The sequence below is a fragment of the Hypomesus transpacificus genome, chromosome 23 (assembly GCF_021917145.1).
Source record: "Hypomesus transpacificus isolate Combined female chromosome 23, fHypTra1, whole genome shotgun sequence".
In the NCBI taxonomy this organism is placed as follows: Eukaryota; Metazoa; Chordata; class Actinopteri; order Osmeriformes; family Osmeridae; genus Hypomesus; species Hypomesus transpacificus.
Window position 1 is genome coordinate 3892667 of NC_061082.1, and position 22652 is coordinate 3915318.

Here is a 22652-nt window from a genome sequence, read left to right on the forward strand (position 1 = left end):
GCCGGGGTTGTTTGGCGGTGCATCTGTGACTCTCTGTGGCATGTTTGTTCCAGCCGAGATCCTCGTCAGTATGTCAAATGTCAAGATGAAGTAAAGGAGCGGCGCACGAGTCTCGCCATCCCTCCCCCCCTCCGCCCCCTCTCCCTCCCCCCCCCCCCCCTCTCCCTCTCCCTCCCCCCCACTCCCGCCCACGTACCCCCGGGTCTCCTCACTTCCTCCTTGACCTTGACTCAGTCACCGGGGGTAACTATCTGACACGCAGCTCTTCATGGAAAATAATCTCCCTGTTTTTTTTTCCTCTCACATCTGAAATACAGGCGCACACATCCACGCCCTGGGCAGGAACCCATGGAGCTCAGCTCCCAGGGTGGTGTTAAACCTTTAGCTGATTCCAGTCCATGGATGGGCCCACACAAAGGAGCTCTAAAGAGCAGTAATCCCTACATAGATCAGTGGAGCATTACAAAGACCCAGTGAGGCCCCTGGAGTCTTCAGACAGACCTCCAGACGAGGTCTGGAACCTCACCTCAGTGGTGAACTGCCCCGTGGTGCGCCAGGGTTCCATATGAAAGATGTGGTGGATAAAGTTCATTGGTAGAGCATTTGACTGCAGATCAAGAGATCGCAAATCAAATCTCCCCTGTATCCCCCCTTCTTTGAAGTGAAATGTGTCTTGTGAACAAATGCATTATTGTTATTCTTATGTAACAACACCAGTGATGTTCTGAGATCCAAGAGATTGATCAACAGATGAGATCACGGGGGTTCCTCTGAGGACTGGGGAGCATTGCTGCAGGCTTGTGTACAGTGACTGCGTGGGTTCACAGCTTGAACGTGTGAATGTTTACTCCTCCACATACAGAACCTCAGGTGGATTCCAGCTTCTCCACAGGGAGAACCTCCAGCCTCCATCCCTCTCACCAACGCCCATCAACCCAGTTTCACGCCGTTTAGAATGGGAGAGTACGAGCAGAGGGAGGGGGGGGGACAGAACGTTCCAGTCCTGGTTAGGACTGTCATGAGGCCTTAATGACTAGGTGTCATGGCAACCAGATGGCAACACATGAGTTGTCAATTTCACAGTCTAATTTGCAGCTGTAGCAATGGAGTGTGTGGGGGGAAGATGTCTGAAACAGCAGGGAGAAATTCCTTCTCCTGAGCGTGTGCTTAGTTTTTATTCTCTTTTATGTACAGATGTTAATGCATGTCATCTTCTTCAAAACATGATGCGAGACCAGTTCCACAATAGACCTATTCCTAGTGTTAAGCAATCAGCAGATTTATTGAAAGTCATTTTTTGGATGTCATGGCTGTTGATTAACTTATTCATCGTTTGTGAAACTGTGAATCGTTCCAGTGACAAGGGGGAGCATTGAATATGTTGCATAACTGATGTATGAAAACAAAGAGCCACAGTAGTAAAATTCTATCACTGCTGTTTCCAACAGCCTGTTTATCTATATTTAGAATAGAATACAATCGAACAAAACATACATTACAATCCCAGCACACCATTGGCCTTACTGCCAGATTATTTATTCTGTCAGGTGATTATGGCAGGGAGTAATCAATAACATGCTAGTGGGCAGCCTACTTAAAATGTTAAAAAGAGGTCATGTGAGGTCAGATAAGCTTCCAACTTTGTCAGCTGTAGAGAGGCCTCAGGTTCAGGGCAGTGAAGTGAAAGCAAAAAGGAACCTTTCTCACATTTACAAGAGCCATGAGGGAGAAGGTATGACATTTGGTGATGGCTGTTTTCAGGTCCCTCCCCCCAGGCAGTGTTTGGAGAGAGGGATGAGAAATGGATGATCCAGAATGTCACGGTGGAAGGCCAGGCATTGCACCCATGCCTTGTACTGAACTTCCCGCCTTGACCTGACAAACTCCTCAGACATGTCAGTGAGTTAGGCAGCCTGCACTTCGCACACCAACACACCCTAAAACACATCCTCCTACTGAACCGCGGCGAAGGCTTCCCAGCGCTCAGACGGTGAGCCATGATGTTAGAGGAAGGTCATCCATCTCTGTGCTTCTGTGGACTCAGCAGTGAGAGCAGCAGTGAGCATGTGGCGGCGGGGAACCTCCCTTATTTAGCTCTGCTGGCGGAGCACGCCAGGCTCTGCCCTCGTCCGCAGACTGCTCCTGCAGAAACTGAGAGCACAACGGGGGGCCCGTGATGCTCCACCCAGGGCGGCCCGTGATGCTCCACCCAGGGCGGCCCGTGATGCTCCACCCAGGGCGGCCCGTGATGCTCCACCCAGGGCGGCCCGTGATGCTCCACCCAGGGCGGCCCGTGATGCTCCACCCAGGGGGTAGACAGCTCCCTGGTCCAAGCTCCTCTAATGGCCTCTCTACAAATAGTCCCCCCCCCCTCAACCCCTGCTTGATCAGCTGTAACAACCATCCTTCCATCACCCTCCTCCACCCTCAGCAGAAGAACATTCCAGAGATGTCTGACTTCTCGCTGTTGCCAGACTTCCACCAGGGTTCTTTGCTTCTGTGTGCAGGAGCGCTGACATGTTTAACAACCTGTTTACATTGGGTTCTAAACAGATCCTTTAAGACCTACAGTTTATAGCTTTATCTTATGGTAACCAGTTCCAATGTATTTGACTGACAGTCCAGGTTGTCTATTTAATGAATGGGTTGTACTGTCACAGCTTTAGCTTTCTCCCTTCTCCAGAAGATGATGCAACATGAGGAAATGGGATAAAACACCAGTGAAGCGCTGTTAAAATGAACTGGGATTATTTTGACACCGTAACACATTCAATTATTCCATTAAAGAATGACACAAGCATAGAAAACATTTCTCTCAAATGCTTGCATGAACTGTGCCCGTGATTGTTCCCTGAAACGACTTTGGCCTATCAAATATGCGCACCCAGGGGGATTGCAAATAGAATTGAGAGGGAAAGGGCGGAATATTTTTGGGCAAATTTGACAGCCTTGCGACACGAGTAATCAGCCCAGAGGCAACACACAGAGAGCGGCGGTGTCTGGAGGTGTGGGCCCAGACACAGACAGAGCCTGAGTTTGACGGCGGGGGTTGAAGTTCCACCCCTAATTACCTGTTAGACCAAGACGGGGGGGCTGTGGTGACAGTGAAGGGGAACCTATGGAGGCTGCACACATCACAACAAGAAAATGGAATCACAGTTGGGGGTCTTAACCGTTTTCACCGCTTTCGGTCTCGGAAGCTGTGAGCCAACTTGTGAAAACGAAACACTAGTCTCCTTCACCTTGTCTCCTTCAGACGAACGTGTGCCGTTGTTAAAAAACGCTTTAGCACTCTTTTCTTTGCGTAAACATATCTGGATACTCCCTACAGTGTGATGCTGTGGAATGCAGTCAATGGAAGGTGTGGACTACTTTTGTGTACAGAACAACAGAACATTAAAATAAGGAAACAGTATCTGCAATTCAAGTAAGGTATCAGAAGCTCTTAAACGTAGCGTTTGTGAAACTAACACTTTTGCATTTCCAGGATTAATGAACAAAATCACACACAAGCAGCAAATCCAATCTGCAGACACAGTAGGCACATGAGCAGTAGTCGATGCCTGCAGTATTCATGTGTCCTCCTCTGCCTCCTGTCTGTTGTCATTCAGCCTCTCCTCACACAGTGGAGCAGCTGAACAAACAGCGCAGCGTCCTGTGGATCTGCCCAGGGGTCAGCAGCGGTCCTCCTGTCCAGATCAGCGGCTTGTGGACACTCGGAGAGTCCTCCACTGACACGCCGCATGAAATGCCTCAACAATGTTGAAGCAATCCCAGTGTTTCACAATGTTGTTGTGAACACTTCCAGTACAAAGCCCTGTGGCTATGTTGGTGGATGACTGGTGCAGGAAGGAATGATGGTCACAAGCTCATTGAAATGCAAAAGCTGAGACCCATATGCTTCTATCAAATTACGATTAATCAGTGAACAAATCCATCAGAAAACCTGGCAGCCGTTAATCTATTTTGGCTCAGTGTCCTGATGAGGAAAGGAGATCAGATGAGATGGATGTTTCTCATATGAGAAGACCACAGATGTTACAGTGTCTCTACAGCGCAACATACCTTGATGGTGTTGTGTATTTCCTTGGTTCATGTGAAACTATACAGTAAGGGAGTCAGATGGCTGAGCGGTTTGGGAATCGGGCTATTAATCAGAAGGTTGCCGGTTCGATTTCTGGCTGTGAAAAATGACATTGTGTCCTTGGGCAAGGCATTTCACCCTACTTACTTCGGGGGGTATGTCCCTGTACTTACTGTAAGTCACTCTGGATAAGAGCATCTGCTAAATGACTAAATGTAGTATGACTTACATTTTAATGACAGTCGAAGTTGCAGCCAATACTGCGAACATGAGGCATGTGACTGGGTAGCTGGGTCTGCTTCTGGGCAACAACAGCCAAAGAAGGGCCAGGAGCTTACTATGAGGTAAGATATTGGATCAAACTGATGTGGCATGAATTATTACACACCTGGTTCACAGCAGTACTGGATATCTTCTCTCTTTCGCTCTCCTCTATCGTTCTATCATTCTTGCTTTTGTGCTCGCTCTCTGAAATGTTCATTTTTGCCTCAGTTCTGAGGCAAATGCCTCAAGAGGGGCTTCTGAAGCTGCCAAGACACACAGTGTGATTTCCACATCTCAGTCCCACATAACACGAGGCGTAGGAGACAACTCTCCCTGCCAGCGAATCCAGGGAGAAGGTGGGCGAACAGCAGTTACGTGAAATAAAGCAGCTCCAGCCCTCCGCAGCGGCCTCGATCTCTTATCCCTGTCCCCAGCCCCAGCAACACTGAGGAGTGGGCGTCGTGGAAGCACTGGTCCTAGCCAAAGCCCGGGGCCGTCCTCTGTAAAGAGCAGGGGAGTTCTCCTGAATAAGAAACCAGAGAGGCTGAGAAAATGGAACATGGCCGGGTCGTGGAACAGGAAGGAGACTTGTCCTTTCTTCATTGATTAACCCTGTGCTGGATGCAGCGTCCATTAGGTCTTAAGTGAGGTGATTGCCTGTGTGTTTCGAGGTCGACAGTTGAATGTGTAAAGCTAATTATGCTAGCAATCCGTAACCGTTATCTGATTTAAGGCACCCATATAACGTCCTTGTGAAAGTTGAATCAGGGTCTGTTGTTGTCAGAACTCAATCTGTTGTTGCAAGTGAGATATTTTAAATGTTTATCATTTAAATGTGCGTTCCTACATTTAGCCTTTTCCCCTATTTCTCTCAAGTGTTCATGTACTGAGGAATACAGTTGATGAAAGAGTCACTAAAAGTGGTCTGACAAACTGATTTGTTTGCAACAGGAGAAAAGGCTGGCTTGTATACAACACAGCTACAACATTCTTTTATTTGTGTTATAATTTGGAGTCCAGGGAGTTTAAATACTTTGTATAAGATGAGCAATCAATTGTACATAACTGCATGTAAATGTTTAGATGCAGCCTAATTCTGTATTTTAAAGTCCAGTGAGCAAACGAAGGCGCCCCCCAGTGGATCCAACAGGAAGCGCATGACAGCACGACACTGTCTGGCCCCTTAGCTTAAACTAGGGTGTATCTCTGAATAGTTATTTTCGGTGGATTTTTGTTTCCATTTTCATACACGTGCATTAAAGATATCCAGTGTGAAAGGTATGAATTATCCGAAGGATAGTGCAAAAGGACTCAAATAAGCCTCTTTAGGCTAAGGAGATGCTCTACAAATAAAAAATCATTTCAATGCATTATCATTTTACTATTCTTTTATTTGACTGTTTGCCACATTAAACAACAAACTCTACACGTGAAATAACGTGTGTTCCCATACCAACGTACAGAGAATGGCCGGACTGCCCTCAATGCGCAGAACCATACCCCTAAATACACTAGATGGAGATATTTAGCTGTTATGAGGCCTGCGCCTGCGCCTGCGTCGTCAAGCAGTCAGTGTGTGCTTCAACCATAGGCTTCAACTCGATTAATATTTCCTATTTGTTCCAGGTCCGTCCAAATGATTTCCAAATAAAAATGAACATGCATGTATTGGATAAGACTTCGATGGTCTTATGCTTTTGTAAGCACTGAAGAGATGTTTCAATGAGCCTGCGAAAAGTTACTGAAGGTAAACAATCGTCGCAAAAACTGTGGCCACCCTTAGACCCATGAGTGAAGAGTAAAGATAATTTATATTGAGGACGCGTCAGCAAATCAGACGGTGGTTATTGCTCAACGTTAAACTTCGACCTGGATTAGCTCTTTGAAATGCAGAAGTATACTTGAGTTGTACGGTTTTGTGTTTGCAGAGATGAAGCGAAGACTACTGCTGGTGTCGAATTCAACACTGCACGGGGGTGGATACCTGGAACACTGTCAGCAACAGATTAAAGACTTTTTTGGAAAGTAAGTTAGCATTCAAATCAAATACGAAACACCTTATATTTGACATGATATTGGTTAGTTCCTATCTTACAATTGAAACTGAAACGTTTGTGTGTGACAGGGATGTGAAGCGGGTCCTGTTCGTGCCCTATGCACTGCATGACAGAGACGCATACGTCAAGACAGCAAGGGATAAGTTCAGGAGTCTAGGTTGGATTCTGATCACTCTGCTCCAAACCCAATCACTACCCCAAGACACAACGCCACATACAGTCACTTTATCACTGGGTTTCAAACCCAGACAGTATAATTTGACTGGGCTGTGATCCAACAGGGCTCTAACTCAAGTCCATACTCCACATAAATGAATGAGTTTTTGTTTGTACTGATAAATGTTGTTTGTAGTGTATTATTTATAATAATTGCTCTTTAATATCTGTGTTTAATGTTAACTTTGATGCAGGCTATGAGGTGGACAGCATCCATGAGGCCTCAGACCCTGTGGAGGCAGTCTGTAAGGCGGAGAGCATCTTCATAGGTGAGGAGAGGGGGGAGGAGTAGGGGGGAAAGTTGAGGGGGGAGGAGAGATGAGGGGAGTAGGGGAGAGGAGAGATGAGGAGGGGGAGGAGAAGAAGAGAGGAAAGCAGGAAGACATCATAGGTGAGGTGAGTTCTCCTGATGCCTGTTCTGTTCTTCTTTCTTCTAGGTGGTGGCAACACATTCCGTCTGCTGAAGTGTCTCTACGACAACCAGGTGGTGACTGAGATCAGGAAGCGGGTGCTTGAGGTGAGTGTCACTGGGGGATCACTCCTCCATGATGATGTCACTGTAGGCCCGGATTCGGAGATGGGTCATGGTTGAGGTCTTCATCCACTCCCCCAGGACGGAATCCCTTACATGGGCTCGAGCGCCGGCACCAACGTGTCCACCATCAGCATCAACACCACCAACGACATGCCCATCGTCTACCCGCCCACCTTCTCTGCCATCGGCCTGGTGCCATTCAACATCAACCCCCACTACCTGGACACCGACCCCACCAGCAGGCACATGGGGGTGGGTACGCGCACCAGCACACAGCCTTGGTGCTGTATGTCCAGACATGGACATGGTAATATGCACGTCATCTGCATCACCATGTGTATTGTCCTCTTCAGGAGACCAGAGAGCAGAGGATCACTCAGTACCTTGAGGAACCTGACACCCCCTGTGTGCTGGTGAGGCTGATGTCAGGCACAATACTGACAGGAAGGAAGGCAGACAGATAGACACACACACACTGACTGACTGACTGACTAGATGGTATTGCTGACAGGTTGTTTACAGTATTGTGGTCTGTTGTCAGGCTCTAAGAGAAGGCTGCATGCTACTAGTGGAAGGACACAAAGCTACTCTACTGGGAAGCACCAAGGCCCGCCTCTTTATCAGGTAACACACACACGCAGACACACACGTACTCAAACTCTCAGGACAATGAACCGCATTTGATAGCATTGTGTCTGTGTGTTACAGGGAGAAGCCCACAGTGGAGTATGAAACAGGAAGTGACCTCAGCTTCCTGCTGACAGATAGACTTTGACTTGGGAAAACATTGTTTCCTCTCAAAGCATAGAGAGAACTATGCCATTCTGTTCACTTTTCACAACAAAAAAAACATGACTAAATGTACTTTTCTTAATCCATTCTTCACTAAGACAAAAGTATGGTTTTACTTGTAAAATAATATTTCTATCAAGTAAAGCTGTTTACTTCTTATACTGTGACTCACCTCTTTTTGTCCATCTTATCTTAGGTGTAAAGATAAAGAACTTTATACTAGATAATATAGATAGGAAGGCATTCGGGAACACATGGGTCAACTAATCAAACAAGTTCATGAAGGATTAAAATCAGCCTGAATTTAAAGAATACAGATCGTTTAAACAGGAAAACGGTACTATGTCTAATTTTGTAAGGTAGACAGTCTAAACAGATTAATGAAGACAGTTTTAATGGTTTAATGAACATTTCAATGATTTAGCCCTGATTAACTGTGCCTTTTTTCCTATTATCTTGGATGCACATAAAATCCATAGACAGGATGAACCCAATATGGGCAAAGTCTCTCAAGTTCACAAATGCACATTTCACTCAATATACACACACATACATCAGTTCCGTCCTGCATAGCATAAATTCATGTAACCACCAGTGTTCCTCTCTAAGATCATTGTTAATATTCTGAAAAACGATCAAAGAAAACCCTCTTCACCAAAGCAGTAGTGATGGGATGGCTGAGTCTTCAGTGATTTCAACCCTTCAGACTAGTTCATGGAAAAGTAACCCAACTTATTTTGATCGTTTGGCTCAAGGATGCAAAGTACGGTATGTGGCTGTGTGCAGAAGACACACAACCCTTTACTGATTAGACTGGTAAAAGTGTGCTTTTTACAAATACAATTATTTCTTAACAGCGTTATGTCATCAGAACACACATTATTCCTGTACACTTTACAAGAAGCCGTTGGTTCAACGAACCAGTCAAGTGACCAACCAAAAAACAAAAACAAAAAAACACAACTCAAGCAGTAAAAAGAGCATTTTTAAAACCGTACCTCACTACAACACAAACAACAAGCTGTAACACAATACATCATTTGGTTCATATTCTACTACAACAGGTCATCAAGTTTTAGAGTGCATAAAGGCATACATTACTAAAAGAAAAAAATATCCCGCATCCCTGTACCTCAAAGAGGTGTAAGTTCAGTGTCTAACTTTTGGGTCAACACACTGTGAAATACAGAAAACTTGTACTGCAATCTTGGTATAAATACTGTGCGTCTGCCTGTCTATGTCTAGGTGTGTGTACACAGTTGAGCCAGCAGTTAGTGTTCCAGGCCCCAGATGACGCGTGCGTGGCCAACAGGGGGCGGCGCTCAGCTGTCTGGGTTTGTGTCCCCGTTATCCTGCGGCTGAAGTTGCTCCTTATCTGCGTTGTCATCCTCCTGAGGGGGGCGCACACGCTTGAAGAAGCCCAACTGGGGGAGGGGGGAAAGGGCAAAACTGGTCAGTCAGTAGCAGAACCTGTGGAGAAACATTGAGACTTCTTCTTCTTCTGCTGTACGAGTGTCTATTTGCATCACCGACCGGTGAAGGCTTTTTTAAAACACAGGTTCCTTTATGACTCACACTAGCCATGTTTAAGATGACACTTTCCTCAACATCGCTGGCTAAGACCTCTACTTCCTCATGAGGATGAGGAAGAGGAGAAGAGAGACTGACCTTGTACATGATGAAGATGAGCAGTGCCAGTAGCAGCAGTCCAGACAGAACGGCCAGGGCCACCACCCACCCAGGGACAGACTGGGAGACGTTAGTCTGCACCCAGATCACAGACACTTCCACCTGGGAACGGCTTACAGTTCAGTCCCATCCTCATAGCACAATTATGATCACATTTGAATACATTTACCTGACACTTTCATTTAAACTGACATACAAATAGTAAATCCAGAAAATACATCAGAGGATGCCTGCACCAACAACTCCTTCTATCCCTCCATCCCTCTCTCTCTCTCTTTCTCCCTCTATCCTTCTCTCTCTCTCTCCCTCTACCCCTCTTTCCCTCCATACCTTTCTCTCTATCTTTCTCTCCCTCCCTCCTTCCCTCCCTCCATCTCTCTCTCTATCCCTCCATCCCTTTCTCTCTATCCCTTCATCCCTTCCTCTCCCTGTCTCTCACACCTTGGTGGAGTTAGAGGGCAAATCAGACACCAGGTTCTTGTAGGGCATCTCTGTCACACTGAAGGACGCCACGGAGCGCACAGTGTAGGAGTGGTTCTGGCTGTCCATCTGTGGAGAACACACACACAAACACACACACACACACACGCTCTTCAAATAATCTGTGTTTAACGTAATCTCTTCCAAACGTACAGGAGGAAGGAGGGAGGACCCTCACCTTGAGGAAGGTGGCGGCGGCCAGTCTGGAGTGGATGTAGAGGATGGCGTTCTGGCCCTTCTCCACGCGACCCACCTCGCATGTGATCTTCTGGCACTGGGCCGTGGTGCAGTCCTACACACACACACACACACAGACCCCGTAAGAGAGAGAGACACACAGCATTTCCTTCACTGGGTCCAGTCTGTGGTACAGGTGGATGGGTGTGGTTAGGGGCTAGGTTCTGGCTCTGGTACCAGAGTCTCCAGGGCTTCAACGAGGGGCTTGGCCTCCACCTCTCGGCGGTTGCGGCTTCTGCCGTCGGTTCGGTCCCCCCCGGTCCCCGTGGTAACGTTGGTCTCTTCTGATATGGGATTCTAGAACAGCGGGACAAACGGGGTTCTTCAACACAGAGGGGCTTCATACGTTCTAGAACACAGTGAGTGTGTGAGTGTGTGTGGTGTGTGTGAGTGAGTGTGCGAGAGCCTGTGTGTGTCCTACGTACAAACACGTTGAGGGGGTTGATATCGAAGTCAGTGGAGCAGGTTATGGGTCCGTCCATCTCTAACTTGGTGATGTAGAGCAGAGAGCCATTGTTGAAGCTGTAGGGCCAGTCTATGTCCAGGACAGCCTTGCTGAACGTACTTGGTCCGTTGTTGCGCAGCTACACACACACCCACACCCACACACACACACACACACACACACACAGAGTCGGCTCTATGGGACGAGCAAAGTAGTAGCAACACTGTGGCGAAGCGCATCTTGGAATGAGGGCAGACCTCATAGACCTGATGGATCTGGGGTCCGATGTCGTCCCCGACCTCAGGGGGGTCTTTGGGCTGCCAGTTGGCGATGGGCAGGAACACCTCGTCTGGAGCTGACCTCCTGCAGGACAGGACAGGGTCACGACTGCTCTTCACTTTAACATATAAACCTCCAAATATACGGATATAGGGAGTCAGATGGCAGAGTGGTGAGGGAGTTTGGCTCGTAATCAGAAGGTTGCCGGATCGATTCCCCGCCGTGCTAAAATGACGTTGTGTCCTTGGGCAAGGCACTTCGCCCTACTTGCCTCGGGGGAAATGTCCCTGTACTTACTGTAAGTCGCTCTGGATAAGAGCGTCTGCTAAATGACTAAATGTAAATGTAAATAGACCCAGGCACCCACATACAGTAGACATTTAGTAGGCACCCACATACAGCTACAGGAAGGCATCTGTAGAGTTAGTCTAGAAGGAAACATGATTTCTACTCAGGCCTGATATGTTATGTTAGTGGGGTCAGGTCACTGTACCCTCTGATATCCACTCTGGCCAGGACAGCCAGCTGAATGACGCTGGACACCACACTACTGCTGCTGCTGAACTGGTTGGAGCTGCAACACAAGGACATGACAGAGTGACCTGCATTACAACATGACCACAGGATGGCAGCACTGCTTTATGTTGACAGGGAGAAAGAGAGCGAGCGAGGGAGAGCAAGAGATAATGAGAAAGAGAGAAATCTTTCTGAATGAGTCTTCTTCACATTAGCACTGGGTCTACACACACAATTCCCATTGTTGGTTGATGTTACAATACAATAGCTGGACACATTTGATCAAAGATCTGTGTTTCAGAGCTAGTTAGAGAGCAGTGGACATTACCTGACAATTTGCAGGTCAAACTTGACTGACGTGTCCTGTTCTGACAGCTGATGAACACTGAAGCTTAGTCCTGCCACCACCTGGTCCATCACAGAAAAAAGGTCAAGTGTGTGTCTGTGTGTGTGTAGAACGTGTGTGTGTGTGTCCCTTACTTTAGCTCCTCCCTTCATGGGGTTCCCCAGGTCACACTCCACACGTCTGGTCTGGTTCTCTTTCTTGTAGGCACAATACAGTCGGGACAGAGTCTGGACAGGGGACACCAACACAGGGCTGCACTGCTAGACCTTTTTCAGCATATCTACCTGGTTGTGTGTGCGCGTGTGTGTGTGTGTACCTGGCTGTTGCGGTCCACCCCAATGAAGTCTGCCTGGGGGGGCAGGGTGATGTGCAGCTCCGCCTCGTACGCCCCCTCCCCCCCGTTCTCCGCCGTCACCTCCAGCTTCAGAGGGTTGTCATCTCCGATGTAGATCTGGTTGGTGTCACTATGGAAACACTCCCAGTTTACATGATGTATAAGGCACTAACGCACGCAGGCGAGTGTTGGGATGAATTCACTCACATCCATCCATTCAGACCACTCACCTCTGGACAGACAGCTTCAGGTCAGGTTTACAGATGTTGTCCTCACCACAGTCCAGCAGGATGTGAGCCTGGAGGACACTCACATGTCAATACACACATTCAGGTGTCCAGTAGACACACACGCACACAGACACACACACACATGGAAACACACCTGCTTCATAAGGTTGGAGGAGGCTGTTTGGTCCAGGATGGGCAGTAGGCCAGTACTGTCGGCAGCCTGCTGGTAGTCCAGGCTGAACTCCATGAACACGGCTATGGGAGTGATCTTATCCCTGAACTCAGAGTCATCCTGCAGGGCAAGAAGGCCAGGTTCAGAGTTAGTCTCTCCCTGTGCTTCGGCAGTGAGGAAACAGACAAGTAAGATGTGCTGGGTGAGGTGAGGTCTGCTGGGTGAGGTGAGGTGTGCTGGGTGAGGTGTGCTGGGAGAGGTGAGGTGTGCTGGGTGAGGTGTGGTGTGCTGGGTGAGGTGAGGTCTGCTGGGTGAGGTGTGGTGTGCTGGGTGAGGTGTGCTGGGTGAGGTGAGGTCTGCTGGGTGAGGTGTGGTGTGCTGGGTGAGGTGAGGTCTGCTGGGTGAGGTGTGCTGGGTGAGGTGAGGTCTGCTGGGTGAGGTGTGGTGTGCTGGGTGAGGTGAGGTCTGCTGGGTGAGGTGTGCTGGGTGAGGTGAGGTGTGCTGGGTGAGGTCTGCTGGGTGAGGTGTGCTGGGTGAGGTGAGGTCTGCTGGGTGAGGTGTGTTGGGTGAGGTGTGCTGGGTGAGGTGAGGTCTGCTGGGTGAGGTGTGTTGGGTGAGGTGAGGTCTGCTGGGTGAGGTGTGTTGGGTGAGGTGTGCTGGGTGAGGTGAGGTGTGCTGGGTGAGGTGTGCTGGGTAAGCATTCCTATATGAGGCCTTGACTACGGAGAGGCCTCCACAGCTCTCCACTCACCCTGAGAAAGGCATCCTGCTCGCCACAGGTCAGTCCCTTCTTATTGGCTATCGTCATGTTGGTGCTGAACTGGGAGGTCCTGCTCTGGAGGAAAAGTACGCGCTTGATCGCCCCCTTGTGTTTATTTCTATCTAGCACAAGATCTACCTGGAACTCTGGGGTCAGAGAGAGAGAGACATAGACGGAGAGACAGAAATGAAGAGAGTGAGAGAGAGAGAGAAAGATAGAGTGAGTGAGCGAGAACGCAAGTTTGCCTTATTATAATTGTTTGTGATTGATAATAATTCAGTTCTATGATGTGTTTATAATTGCATGTGCTTTGGCAACAGTGCTTTAACCTTAACATTCATGCTCATAAAGCATCTTGAATTGAAGTGAATTGAGAGTCAGAGAGAAAGTGAGAGACAGACATGCAGCAGGGGGTTGGGGTTCAGAGGCTGTAAAGTTCAAAGGCCTGGGAGGAACCGAGGTAATGATCGAGGCACAGTGTCTGTGCTGCCACAACAGCACAACCACGTCTGGTAACCATTACACTCACACACGCACACCCAGAGATCAAACGAAAACAGAGAAGCCGGATACACCCCTGAGTGTGTGTGTGTGTGCGCGTGGGTCACAGACAGGATGCACCCTAATAAGTGTCCCTTACCCTTCACAGAAAACCCACAACATCACTTTACCCAGAGTGACCATGCTAGAGCTAGGCATGTGTGTGTGTGTGTGTGCTCAGAATGGGAAACTTACTGAGGGAGGATGGGGCTCCTTTCCCGTTGGCTTCCAGACAGTACTTGACTTTAAAACTGAACGCAAACACAAACAAAACACACACAAGACAAACAGCAGATTCTCAGTGAACCATCTGAACATGTTGTATTGCTTGTTTCATCCTGTGCGTGTTTGGAAGTGTGCATGTGTGTGAGTATGTGTGTGAGCATGCGTGCGTGTGTGTGTAGTGTGTATTACCAGGACACAGGGGTCTTGGTATCAGGCAGAATGCAGCTGCGATCCTCCGGGTTGAGGACCAGAGGGCTGATATCCAGGGTAGCGTTGACCCCGATGACTGGCCTCGCCCTGGAGGGACACACAGAGACACATATGATAGGACAGGCCCATGCCAGCCTTCTGTGAGAGCGTGCACGCTCACACCGATCCAGTGAAGCCACAGTCGAGATGACCTGAAGCAGGGGCCGGAAGACCAGTCCTTCCTCTAGCTAGCTACACCCGCACACCTGAACCCCGCATTAGAAGTTTATGTAGAAGCAGCTAGCCTTTCATGTCGTAGGTGGTCTGGTTAACAACCACAAGACTAGGTGTGTAGTACACACTGTGTGCCCTAGATCAAAGGCATTCAGTCAGGCGTGTGTGTGTGTGTGTGTGTGTGCGGGGGGAGTACCTGTAGAGAACAACCTTGTCAGCTCCAAACACCCCGACCAGCAGGTCTGAAAGAAACACACATCAGCACTTTATAATTGCATCAGAGCAGGATACTGCTCTAGCAAACCACAGCCAGGCCTGTGTGCAGAACAATCCAGAGCCGTCTGTTCCTATCCCTCTGTTTGTGCCCTCTCTGTTTCTTAGCCTGGGTCTGGCTCAGTGTCCTAAGTCCATGTCTGAGGACAGTATGTGTGTACCTGGGTATCCGTTGTTATCGATGTCCGTGCCCCCGGTCATGGAGTAGCCGAAGCTGGCGGGCATGTAGGAGGAGGCCCAGCGGCCCTCCAGCACCTGCGAGGCAGCGGGCTCCGGGCCCGTGGAGCGCCCGCTGTGGATGTAGATCAGGCCCTGGAGCAGGGGGCCCCCGTAGGGCGCTGAGATGGCCACGTCTGAGGGGACCCGGAGGTGCAGGGAGAGGGAGAGGGGGGGGGGGAGACATAAATACAGAAAGAGACACAGAAAGAGAGAAAAAGACCAACAGAAACCATCAGAGACACATGGAGAGAGAGAGAGACAGAGAGAGAGACAGGGAGAGTGCGTCACTATTTCCCCACTGTAGAGAGCACCTCTAGACAGGGGAGAGAGCAGAGAGACACATCTAGTCAGACTCCTACCATTATAGCCGTCCAGGTCCAGGTCGCCCAGGGCAGAGATGTAGCTGCCGTAGCGACCGTAGATCTCCCCCCCGGTCAACTTCCTGGGCGGGTGGAAGGAAAAGCCCCCCTTCCCCATATAGACAGACACCTGGCCCACCTCCCTCAGCTTCCCGTCTGACCCCCGCTCCATGAAGAGAGGAGCCCCCACCAACAGATCCAACATCCTGAGAGAGAGAGAGAGAGAGACAAAGGCAAAGACAGAGAGACAAAGACAGAGAGACAGAGAGAGAGGTAGTGAGTATGTGAGAGATAGATAGAGTGGGTGGTGGTCAGGGGGTCAGGGGTCGAGTGAGTATATGCTGAGGCGAGGGTCATACCCGTCGTTGTTAATATCAGTCGCAGCTACCGAGTGGCCAAAGTAGGCAGCCATCTTGAAAGGTAAAGAGGACAAAGGAGAGAGACGGAAAAACTGAGAAAGACATGTTTTATTCTGCAGAACACTGTGCTATTCCTTCCTTCCTTCATCTCCCTCCTCCACCCACCCTCCCGTCTATAGTCGATTGGCTGTCATGGCTGACCTGTGTTCCGGTGAAGTTGACCATGGACTCCATATTCTTGCCGTTGAAGATGTTGACCTGGCAACAGGAAACACCACACTGGTTATCGTACTTCAAAATAGCATACTACTACTATGTCCTTATTAAACTACTGCACACTATAGCTCTGTCCTACACAGTGTAACACTATAGCATCATACCAAACACACATCACTTACATAGCCTCGGGCTTTGTCCCCTCGAGGAACCCCAGTGATGTAATCTGGAAGAGACAGGAAGCTGAATAAATGTACTAATACCCTGCATTAAGAATGAACAAACATACAAATAGTCTAATTGGATTTGTTTCTATTTGAATTTTGGGAATGCATGGTTCTCCTCAGATTTACCATCATCGCCGTCATCATTGAAGTCCCCAACAGTTAGAGAATAACCTGCCGCAAACACAGAACAGAAGGTGTAGTGGGGGGGTCAGATGGCTGAGCGGTTAGGGAATCGGGCTATTAATCAGAAGGTTGCTGGTTTGATTCCCAGCTGCGCAAAATTACATTGTTTCCTGGGCAAGTCACACAAGTCACCCTACTTGCCTTGGGGGGAATGTCCAGGTACTTACTGTAAGTCGCTTTGGATAAGTGTGTTTGCTAAATGATTAAAATGTAAAACGTAGATGCTGTGCTGTAGGTGGAGGGGCTGCTCTTGATCTTGTAGTGCTAACATACTATCTCTTGCTCCACAGATCCACTCTATAGCTTACATGTTCATGCTGCACACTGAAAGCCTATATTGATGTACATTTCCTAAATTTTTATTTAAACCTTAAGTCTTACAACTGGCTTTACATTTCAGTTTATTTTCAATTACGTCAATAATAATTTAGCATTATAATGATAAGCATTTAGAGTGTCATGCCTGTCAGATAGATACTAGCTGGCTAGCACAGCTGGCCTCACCTAGATAGCTGTCGTCATAAGAGAAGTCGGCTGCACTGGTGGTCATGGTTTTGCTGTAGGGGGTGTAGAACTGGTTGTTATATCTGGTGATGATCTCGGAGATGTCGTCTGAGATCAGCTGGCCTGTGGAGAGCGGACACCAAACCAGTCAGTGCTAGACAAACTGAACAACTACGGACACATAAGCTATTTAGGAGAGGCAGTGGACATGTGTGGGAAGAAGGGGAAATGGGGTTTATTATACTGGAATTGTATCTCTATAGCACTTTTGTATGCTGTAAAGTGCTCTGGCTCTTGTCCGTCAATAGACACATGCACCCTTAGTGTACTGTAGTTTTCCAGTCATTGAGGCCTGTAAACAATGCTGTCGTTTAGAAAAGAGCTGCCTTAGCTGTTTGACTAACCAACAGGATGTAGCAACTATCCTTTCCCAACCAAGGAAGCCACTTGCAGGACTTCCAACTTTTCAAAAGACCTTTGAGTGAGATCTGGTGGAACCAACCCAAATTTTACTGCATACAAACCAACCCCCCCCCCTAGACAAAATTTCACGTGTGTATGTGTGTGTGTGTGTGTATGTTGTGTGTGTGCAAGCTGTTCAGTGAGCTCTGACCTTGCCAGTAGAAGCTGCCTGGTCCCCCCACCACCACTCGGTTATTCTGTCAGAGAGGAAAGAAAAGCCAAGTCGTTTATGTGTACGACTAGCCCAGATGTTTACAGTCATACCCAAACAGACCAACAACAGTGACATTCTTCACCAGTTTGAATAAACTGCTTGCTTAACATGAACCTAACGTAACACAAACACAGCAATGGCGTCATTCTAAGATGCAGTGCAGATTCCTAGAGGAGATGGCTGGCGTGTGTGTGTGGTGGAGATGTGGGGGACTGTAGGTTGCACGGGCCCCCACCTTGACAAAGTCCACACTGAAGCCTGCCTGACAGAAGCCCTGGCCTGATGGAGACTTCAACTCTGAGGAGAGACAGAAGAGATACAGACTGGGCACGGCAAGGAGGGAAATCGGATGACTGGAGAGACCGGGTGGTGAACAGTACTCACTGGATCGACAGGGAGAATACTCCACCACCGTAGCTCCCGTCTTCAGGAAACAGGTTCCCACCGGCTCCCGATCGCTAAAGTCCTCCGTGCTCCACTGGTAGAGGGGGGCACACGCCTGGACACACACACACACACAGTGAAGCTGACACATGGCACTCTGTTATCTCAACCCTGCAGGCAATCTGCCCTGCTCTGTCTGCACATGCAGGCCTACAACACCACTACTGCATGCACAGTGTTGCATAGCAGTACGTCTGCATGCACAGTGTTGCACAGCAGGACGTCTGCATGCACAGCGTTGTACAGCAGTACGTCTGCATGCACAGTGTTGTACAGCAGTACGTCTGCATGCACAGTGTTGTACAGCAGTACGTCTGCATGCACAGTGTTGCACAGCAGTACGTCTGCATGCACAGTGTTGTACAGCAGTACGTCTGCATGCAGAGCGTTGTACAGCAGTACGTCTGCATGCACAGTGTTGTACAGCAGTACGTCTGCATGCACAGTGTTGTACAGCAGTACGTCTGCATGCACTGTGTTGTACAGCAGTACGTCTGCATGCATAGTGTTGTACAGCAGTACGTCTGCATGCACAGTGTTGCACAGCAGAACGTCTGCATGCACTGTGTTGCACAGCAGTACGTCTGATGACTGCAGGTTTACTTTTAGCGTCGCTTCTCCATTTAATTCTCAGCAAATTGACACTGTTGACACAAATTGACACTCTTTGGTGAAAACTTTGCTTGAGATTAAGTACTGTGTAGGAAGGGATTTTAGGACGGTTGTGTGTGTGTGGCACCAGTTGTGTGTGTGTGTGTTTGTGTGTGTGTGCGCGCGCATGTGTGTGAATGTGCGTGGGACTCACCAAGATATGTTTTCCGTCTGAGCGAACGGACGCTCCAAACCACTGGTTGGACTTGAACTCCATCTGAATCCCAGTCTGGCTCTTCTTGTCATCTGGAGGAGGGGGTAGAGGGAGGACGAGACCCCCTGGTCACACACCATATCACACACATAACCCTTGTCGACCACACGCACCACCATACTCAACTCAACTTTGACTACACTACAGGCGGGATAAGATCTCAACCCTGTGCAACAATAAATCGTGTGATCATCTCCTAAAAAGGTCATAACTTTGACTTGTAATGTACAGTAACAACATCACGGTCTTCACAGTTCATTGATTGCATATCGAGAGTCACAAGATCACCTGTGAGGACAAGATATTTGTGGACAACGAAAGAGGCACAGTTGTCAGCTCAGAACGATCAGACTGCTAATAGATGTTGCAACTTCCACAGTAAGAACAATAGAAGATGTCTCAGAGGGTTGCAATTGTTGCTTCACCTGGCCTACGCCTTGGGAGAGACATTCTTCCTGGTCACAGCCAGGATGTTGAGACTTGTCTTATTACACACCAAGGGAAGGGTTGGTCGTGGTGGTGAGTAGGCTGTGTGTGTGTGTGTGTGTGTGTGTGTGTGTGTGTGTGTGTGTGTGTGTGTGTGTGTGTGTGTGTGTGCATAGCAAACCCCTGTTATCCAGTGCAGGGAAAAGCCCAGGTCAGAACCACAGATATCACCCCAGCCAGGCCTTAGGCAAGTGTTGCAACCGTGGCTTGTTGACTGATTGGGATCTCTAACAGCGTAGAGGCCCACAAATCGTGGTCAGGATTTGTCCTCACATGCATGTGGGTGAGAGCAGGACACAGGGACCTGACAAACTGTACGTGATCACACTTGATTTGCTGCCTGCCTTCAGACTTAGGCTGAGCCTCGGAACTGCCTGAAAGTGCTTTAAAAGTGTTGCCTTTGGGTTGAGTTTGCTTACTCATTGAAATGTTGAAATCCTGGGTTGCACCCAGTGGTTGCCACAGCATGTGTGGGTGTCATGTCTTCATCCCTTTCTAAAACACACAGTACTTCACCTCGAGCAATGTTTTCACCAGAGAAAACAAATGTGTCTATTTGCTGAGAATTCCAGGAGAAGCTTCTGTTGTCATCAGACGTACTACTGTGCAACACTGTGCATCAGAATCAGAATGCAGTAGTGGTTGTTGTAGGCCTGCATGCGCAGACAGAGCAGAGCAGATTGCCTGCAGGGTCAAGATGACAGAGTGCTACCTCACCAGAACAAGATGATCATTAAACCCCAGAGAACACAGTCGGCACCTCAGCATTGCGCCCTCAGTAACACAACACAGGGGAGGGAGGGAGGGTAGAAGGAAAGAGGAGAGCAAGTGTAGAAAACAAGAGAACAATAGCCCTCTGTAACTCTTGTCATCATACCACACCACCCCAGTCTCTCTGTACCCCACAGCCCCTCCTCATGTCTGGTCAGAGGACTCAGAGTGCTGTCATGACTGGGCATCATGGAGGCAGCGAAGCCAAGCTGGCTGAGGTCAGGAGGGAGTAACAGTACTTGAGCCCAAACACACACACACACACAGACACATACATAAACACTGAAACACACACTCTAATTCCAGAACTGGACTGTGTCACCCTCTAATCCAGCCTGCCTTCCTGGTTAGCAAGTCAGCCACCACAAAGAGAGTCATTGTGACTGTTCAACATGTACCGTACAACCGACCAAAGGAACATGCCCCACTGGACAACAATTCAAAGCGGGTCAAAAGTTAAAACATGCTGTTTACTGTTCTATGTACAGTCCTGTGATGTCGGGTTCAAATCCAAACATGTATAAACTGTGACAGCTTGAGAATGAGGCTCTGAAGTAGTCTGGTGTTTTCACACAACTGAGAGTTCTACACAAGCCTGTACTTAGCTCAACAGTCACTCAAACAGCACTTCCCACAAGCTGTTACCCTACCAAACAAGCTATGGTTAAACAACACGCCTCGGCCCTCTGTCTAAATGTGTCTGAGTTCAGATATCCCCCTTAGAATGACAATGCTGCTTCTTTCTCGTCCAGCCTCTAGGCCTCTCTGTCTGAGCAACTAGGCAGTGCACAGTGCTGTCACAACAAGCACAACTACACTGCTCCACACTTCAGATTCATATGAGACTCAATCAAATAAGAAGTCTATGTGGCCTACTACATAATGGATCAGCATCTGGGTGGAATGAATGAATGATTGGAGTGAGTGAGTGAGTCTTTCTCAGAATGTCAAATCTTTTCCTCCTGCTGCATTCCTGGATGAGCCTAGGCAGGACAAGTCACCACATGCATGACTGACACACTCGACCTATTCCAAATCAATTCCAAAAAAACTTTTACTGGATAATGCTTTTAGTTCAACACAAACTCCAGCATCATCCCTGTCATTGTCGGCTTCAGTGTCATTACCTGTCTGTTCTAGAGTGTAAGGTGTGACCTTACCAGTGTTCTAGAACTTCCGACTCACCAGCGTTTATGAACATTGAAACATTTTCTATTCTACTCACCAGTGTTGTCGAACGATACTTCCTGGCAGGCACCAGAGCTCATCCAGGGGCAGCTGTACACCGCTCCTCTCTCCACCACGGAGGAGGCTGCTGATGTGTTGGCCCTGGGTGCTCCCACTATCACGTTAGACCTGGGGACAACACACAGCAGCTGAAACGAAACACACTTAACAGCCCTGCATGCAGGTCTATGGCATCGCATGCACACATTATACACAATGAGAACAAAGGTGGGAAACTTGCATCAACACTTTCAATTGTATGTTTACTTTGGAATTGTATTCTTAGTCATGTCTTTGATTATTAATGCAACACATTTTCGATTCATTGAGAATTTACACAGATAAAGTACAAACTTACTGCTTGTCATCTGGCCTGAAAAAATCTACAGAAAATCCAAAATAGCTCCTTTCTGGTCCAGAATAGACAGAAGGGTTATCAGCGTCCAGATTAAATGAAACGGAGTACTTCAAACACACCAACGTCAGAACCACCGACAAACGATAACATTTCGATGCTCCCTTCATTCTGTCCGTGTACTGTGACGAGTACAGGGGCGAGTGTGACTCCAAATCTGGCTTTACACCTACTTTAACTGCAACAAAACTGCCTGAAGTAGGCTATAAGAACGCACAGCTTTTACACGCCATGCCCTAAACCAGTCAGCAAATTTATAACAGCAGCTACACCGTAGTATTGTGTAATTTCCCGCGGTCAGAAGAAAAGTTCAGTTCAAGCGCGTGTATTCAATTGGGCTAATCGCATTAACATTTCTGAAACATTGAACTGGAGTCTGCGGGGGTGTAGCGTTGCGCTTGCGTCGCAGGCGCTCCCACTGCAAAAAAACATGAAATGTTAAATCAGGTAGGCTTAAGAAAACAAACTTCGGTCACAGTAGAGCAGCTTGAAGGGCCCTGATGTCTCGAATGTTCACTGGCAAGAGGTGTCTGTACGCCTACTAAGAATAATAATCGTTAAATGGCATATTTTTACAGATTAGCGACCTTGAAAGAGAGTGAATATGTAGTTTACGTAGTGCCAAAAGGGAATAAAAAATGTACTCTGAAGTTTGTGTTAAGGGTCAATGAAGTGTGCTGTCTGTCAATAATGTGTGGTTTGGGTCCCTAGGCACGCCAGCCATGCCTGTGTTCAGCCTACCATGTTATACTAAATGACTGAACAGGTTACTGCAAAGTAAAAACATAATAATGGGTATATTCA

The 22652-nt window shown here is 48.2% G+C and overlaps 2 protein-coding genes across 3 annotated transcripts; one reads left to right on the forward strand and one right to left on the reverse strand.

Annotated features, from left to right (window-relative positions):
- Positions 1–4838: 4838 nt before the first annotated feature.
- Positions 4839–8107, forward strand: si:dkey-69o16.5 (Alpha-aspartyl dipeptidase-like). Of its 2 annotated transcripts, none has more exons than XM_047047368.1 (9): positions 4839–4997; positions 6277–6373; positions 6474–6562; positions 6816–6890; positions 7059–7138; positions 7235–7408; positions 7510–7569; positions 7698–7780; positions 7865–8107. In XM_047047368.1, exons 2-9 carry the CDS (start codon positions 6279–6281, stop codon positions 7929–7931), a joined length of 723 nt encoding a protein of 240 aa, XP_046903324.1. In that variant the 5' UTR covers positions 4839–4997; positions 6277–6278; the 3' UTR covers positions 7932–8107. The 2 variants fall into 2 exon arrangements, with proteins under 2 accessions (XP_046903324.1, XP_046903323.1); XM_047047367.1 differs by lacking the exon at positions 4839–4997 and adding an exon at positions 5887–6095.
- Positions 8108–8915: 808 nt separating this feature from the next.
- On the reverse strand, positions 8916–22243 carry itgav (integrin, alpha V). The gene is made up of 30 exons (XM_047047331.1): positions 21792–22243; positions 21432–21562; positions 18890–18981; positions 18025–18139; positions 17876–17937; positions 17578–17623; positions 16965–17087; positions 16404–16448; positions 16233–16276; positions 16036–16092; positions 15835–15887; positions 15476–15681; positions 15059–15250; positions 14821–14866; positions 14391–14498; positions 14172–14227; positions 13428–13582; positions 12659–12796; positions 12505–12572; positions 12257–12404; positions 12075–12167; positions 11923–12002; positions 11572–11652; positions 11057–11162; positions 10780–10938; positions 10532–10651; positions 10296–10409; positions 10079–10186; positions 9617–9739; positions 8916–9372 (listed from the first exon to the last, which is right to left on the reverse strand). Exons 1-30 carry the CDS (start codon positions 21956–21958, stop codon positions 9271–9273), a joined length of 3138 nt encoding a protein of 1045 aa, XP_046903287.1. The 5' UTR covers positions 21959–22243; the 3' UTR covers positions 8916–9270.
- Positions 22244–22652: the final 409 nt, after the last annotated feature.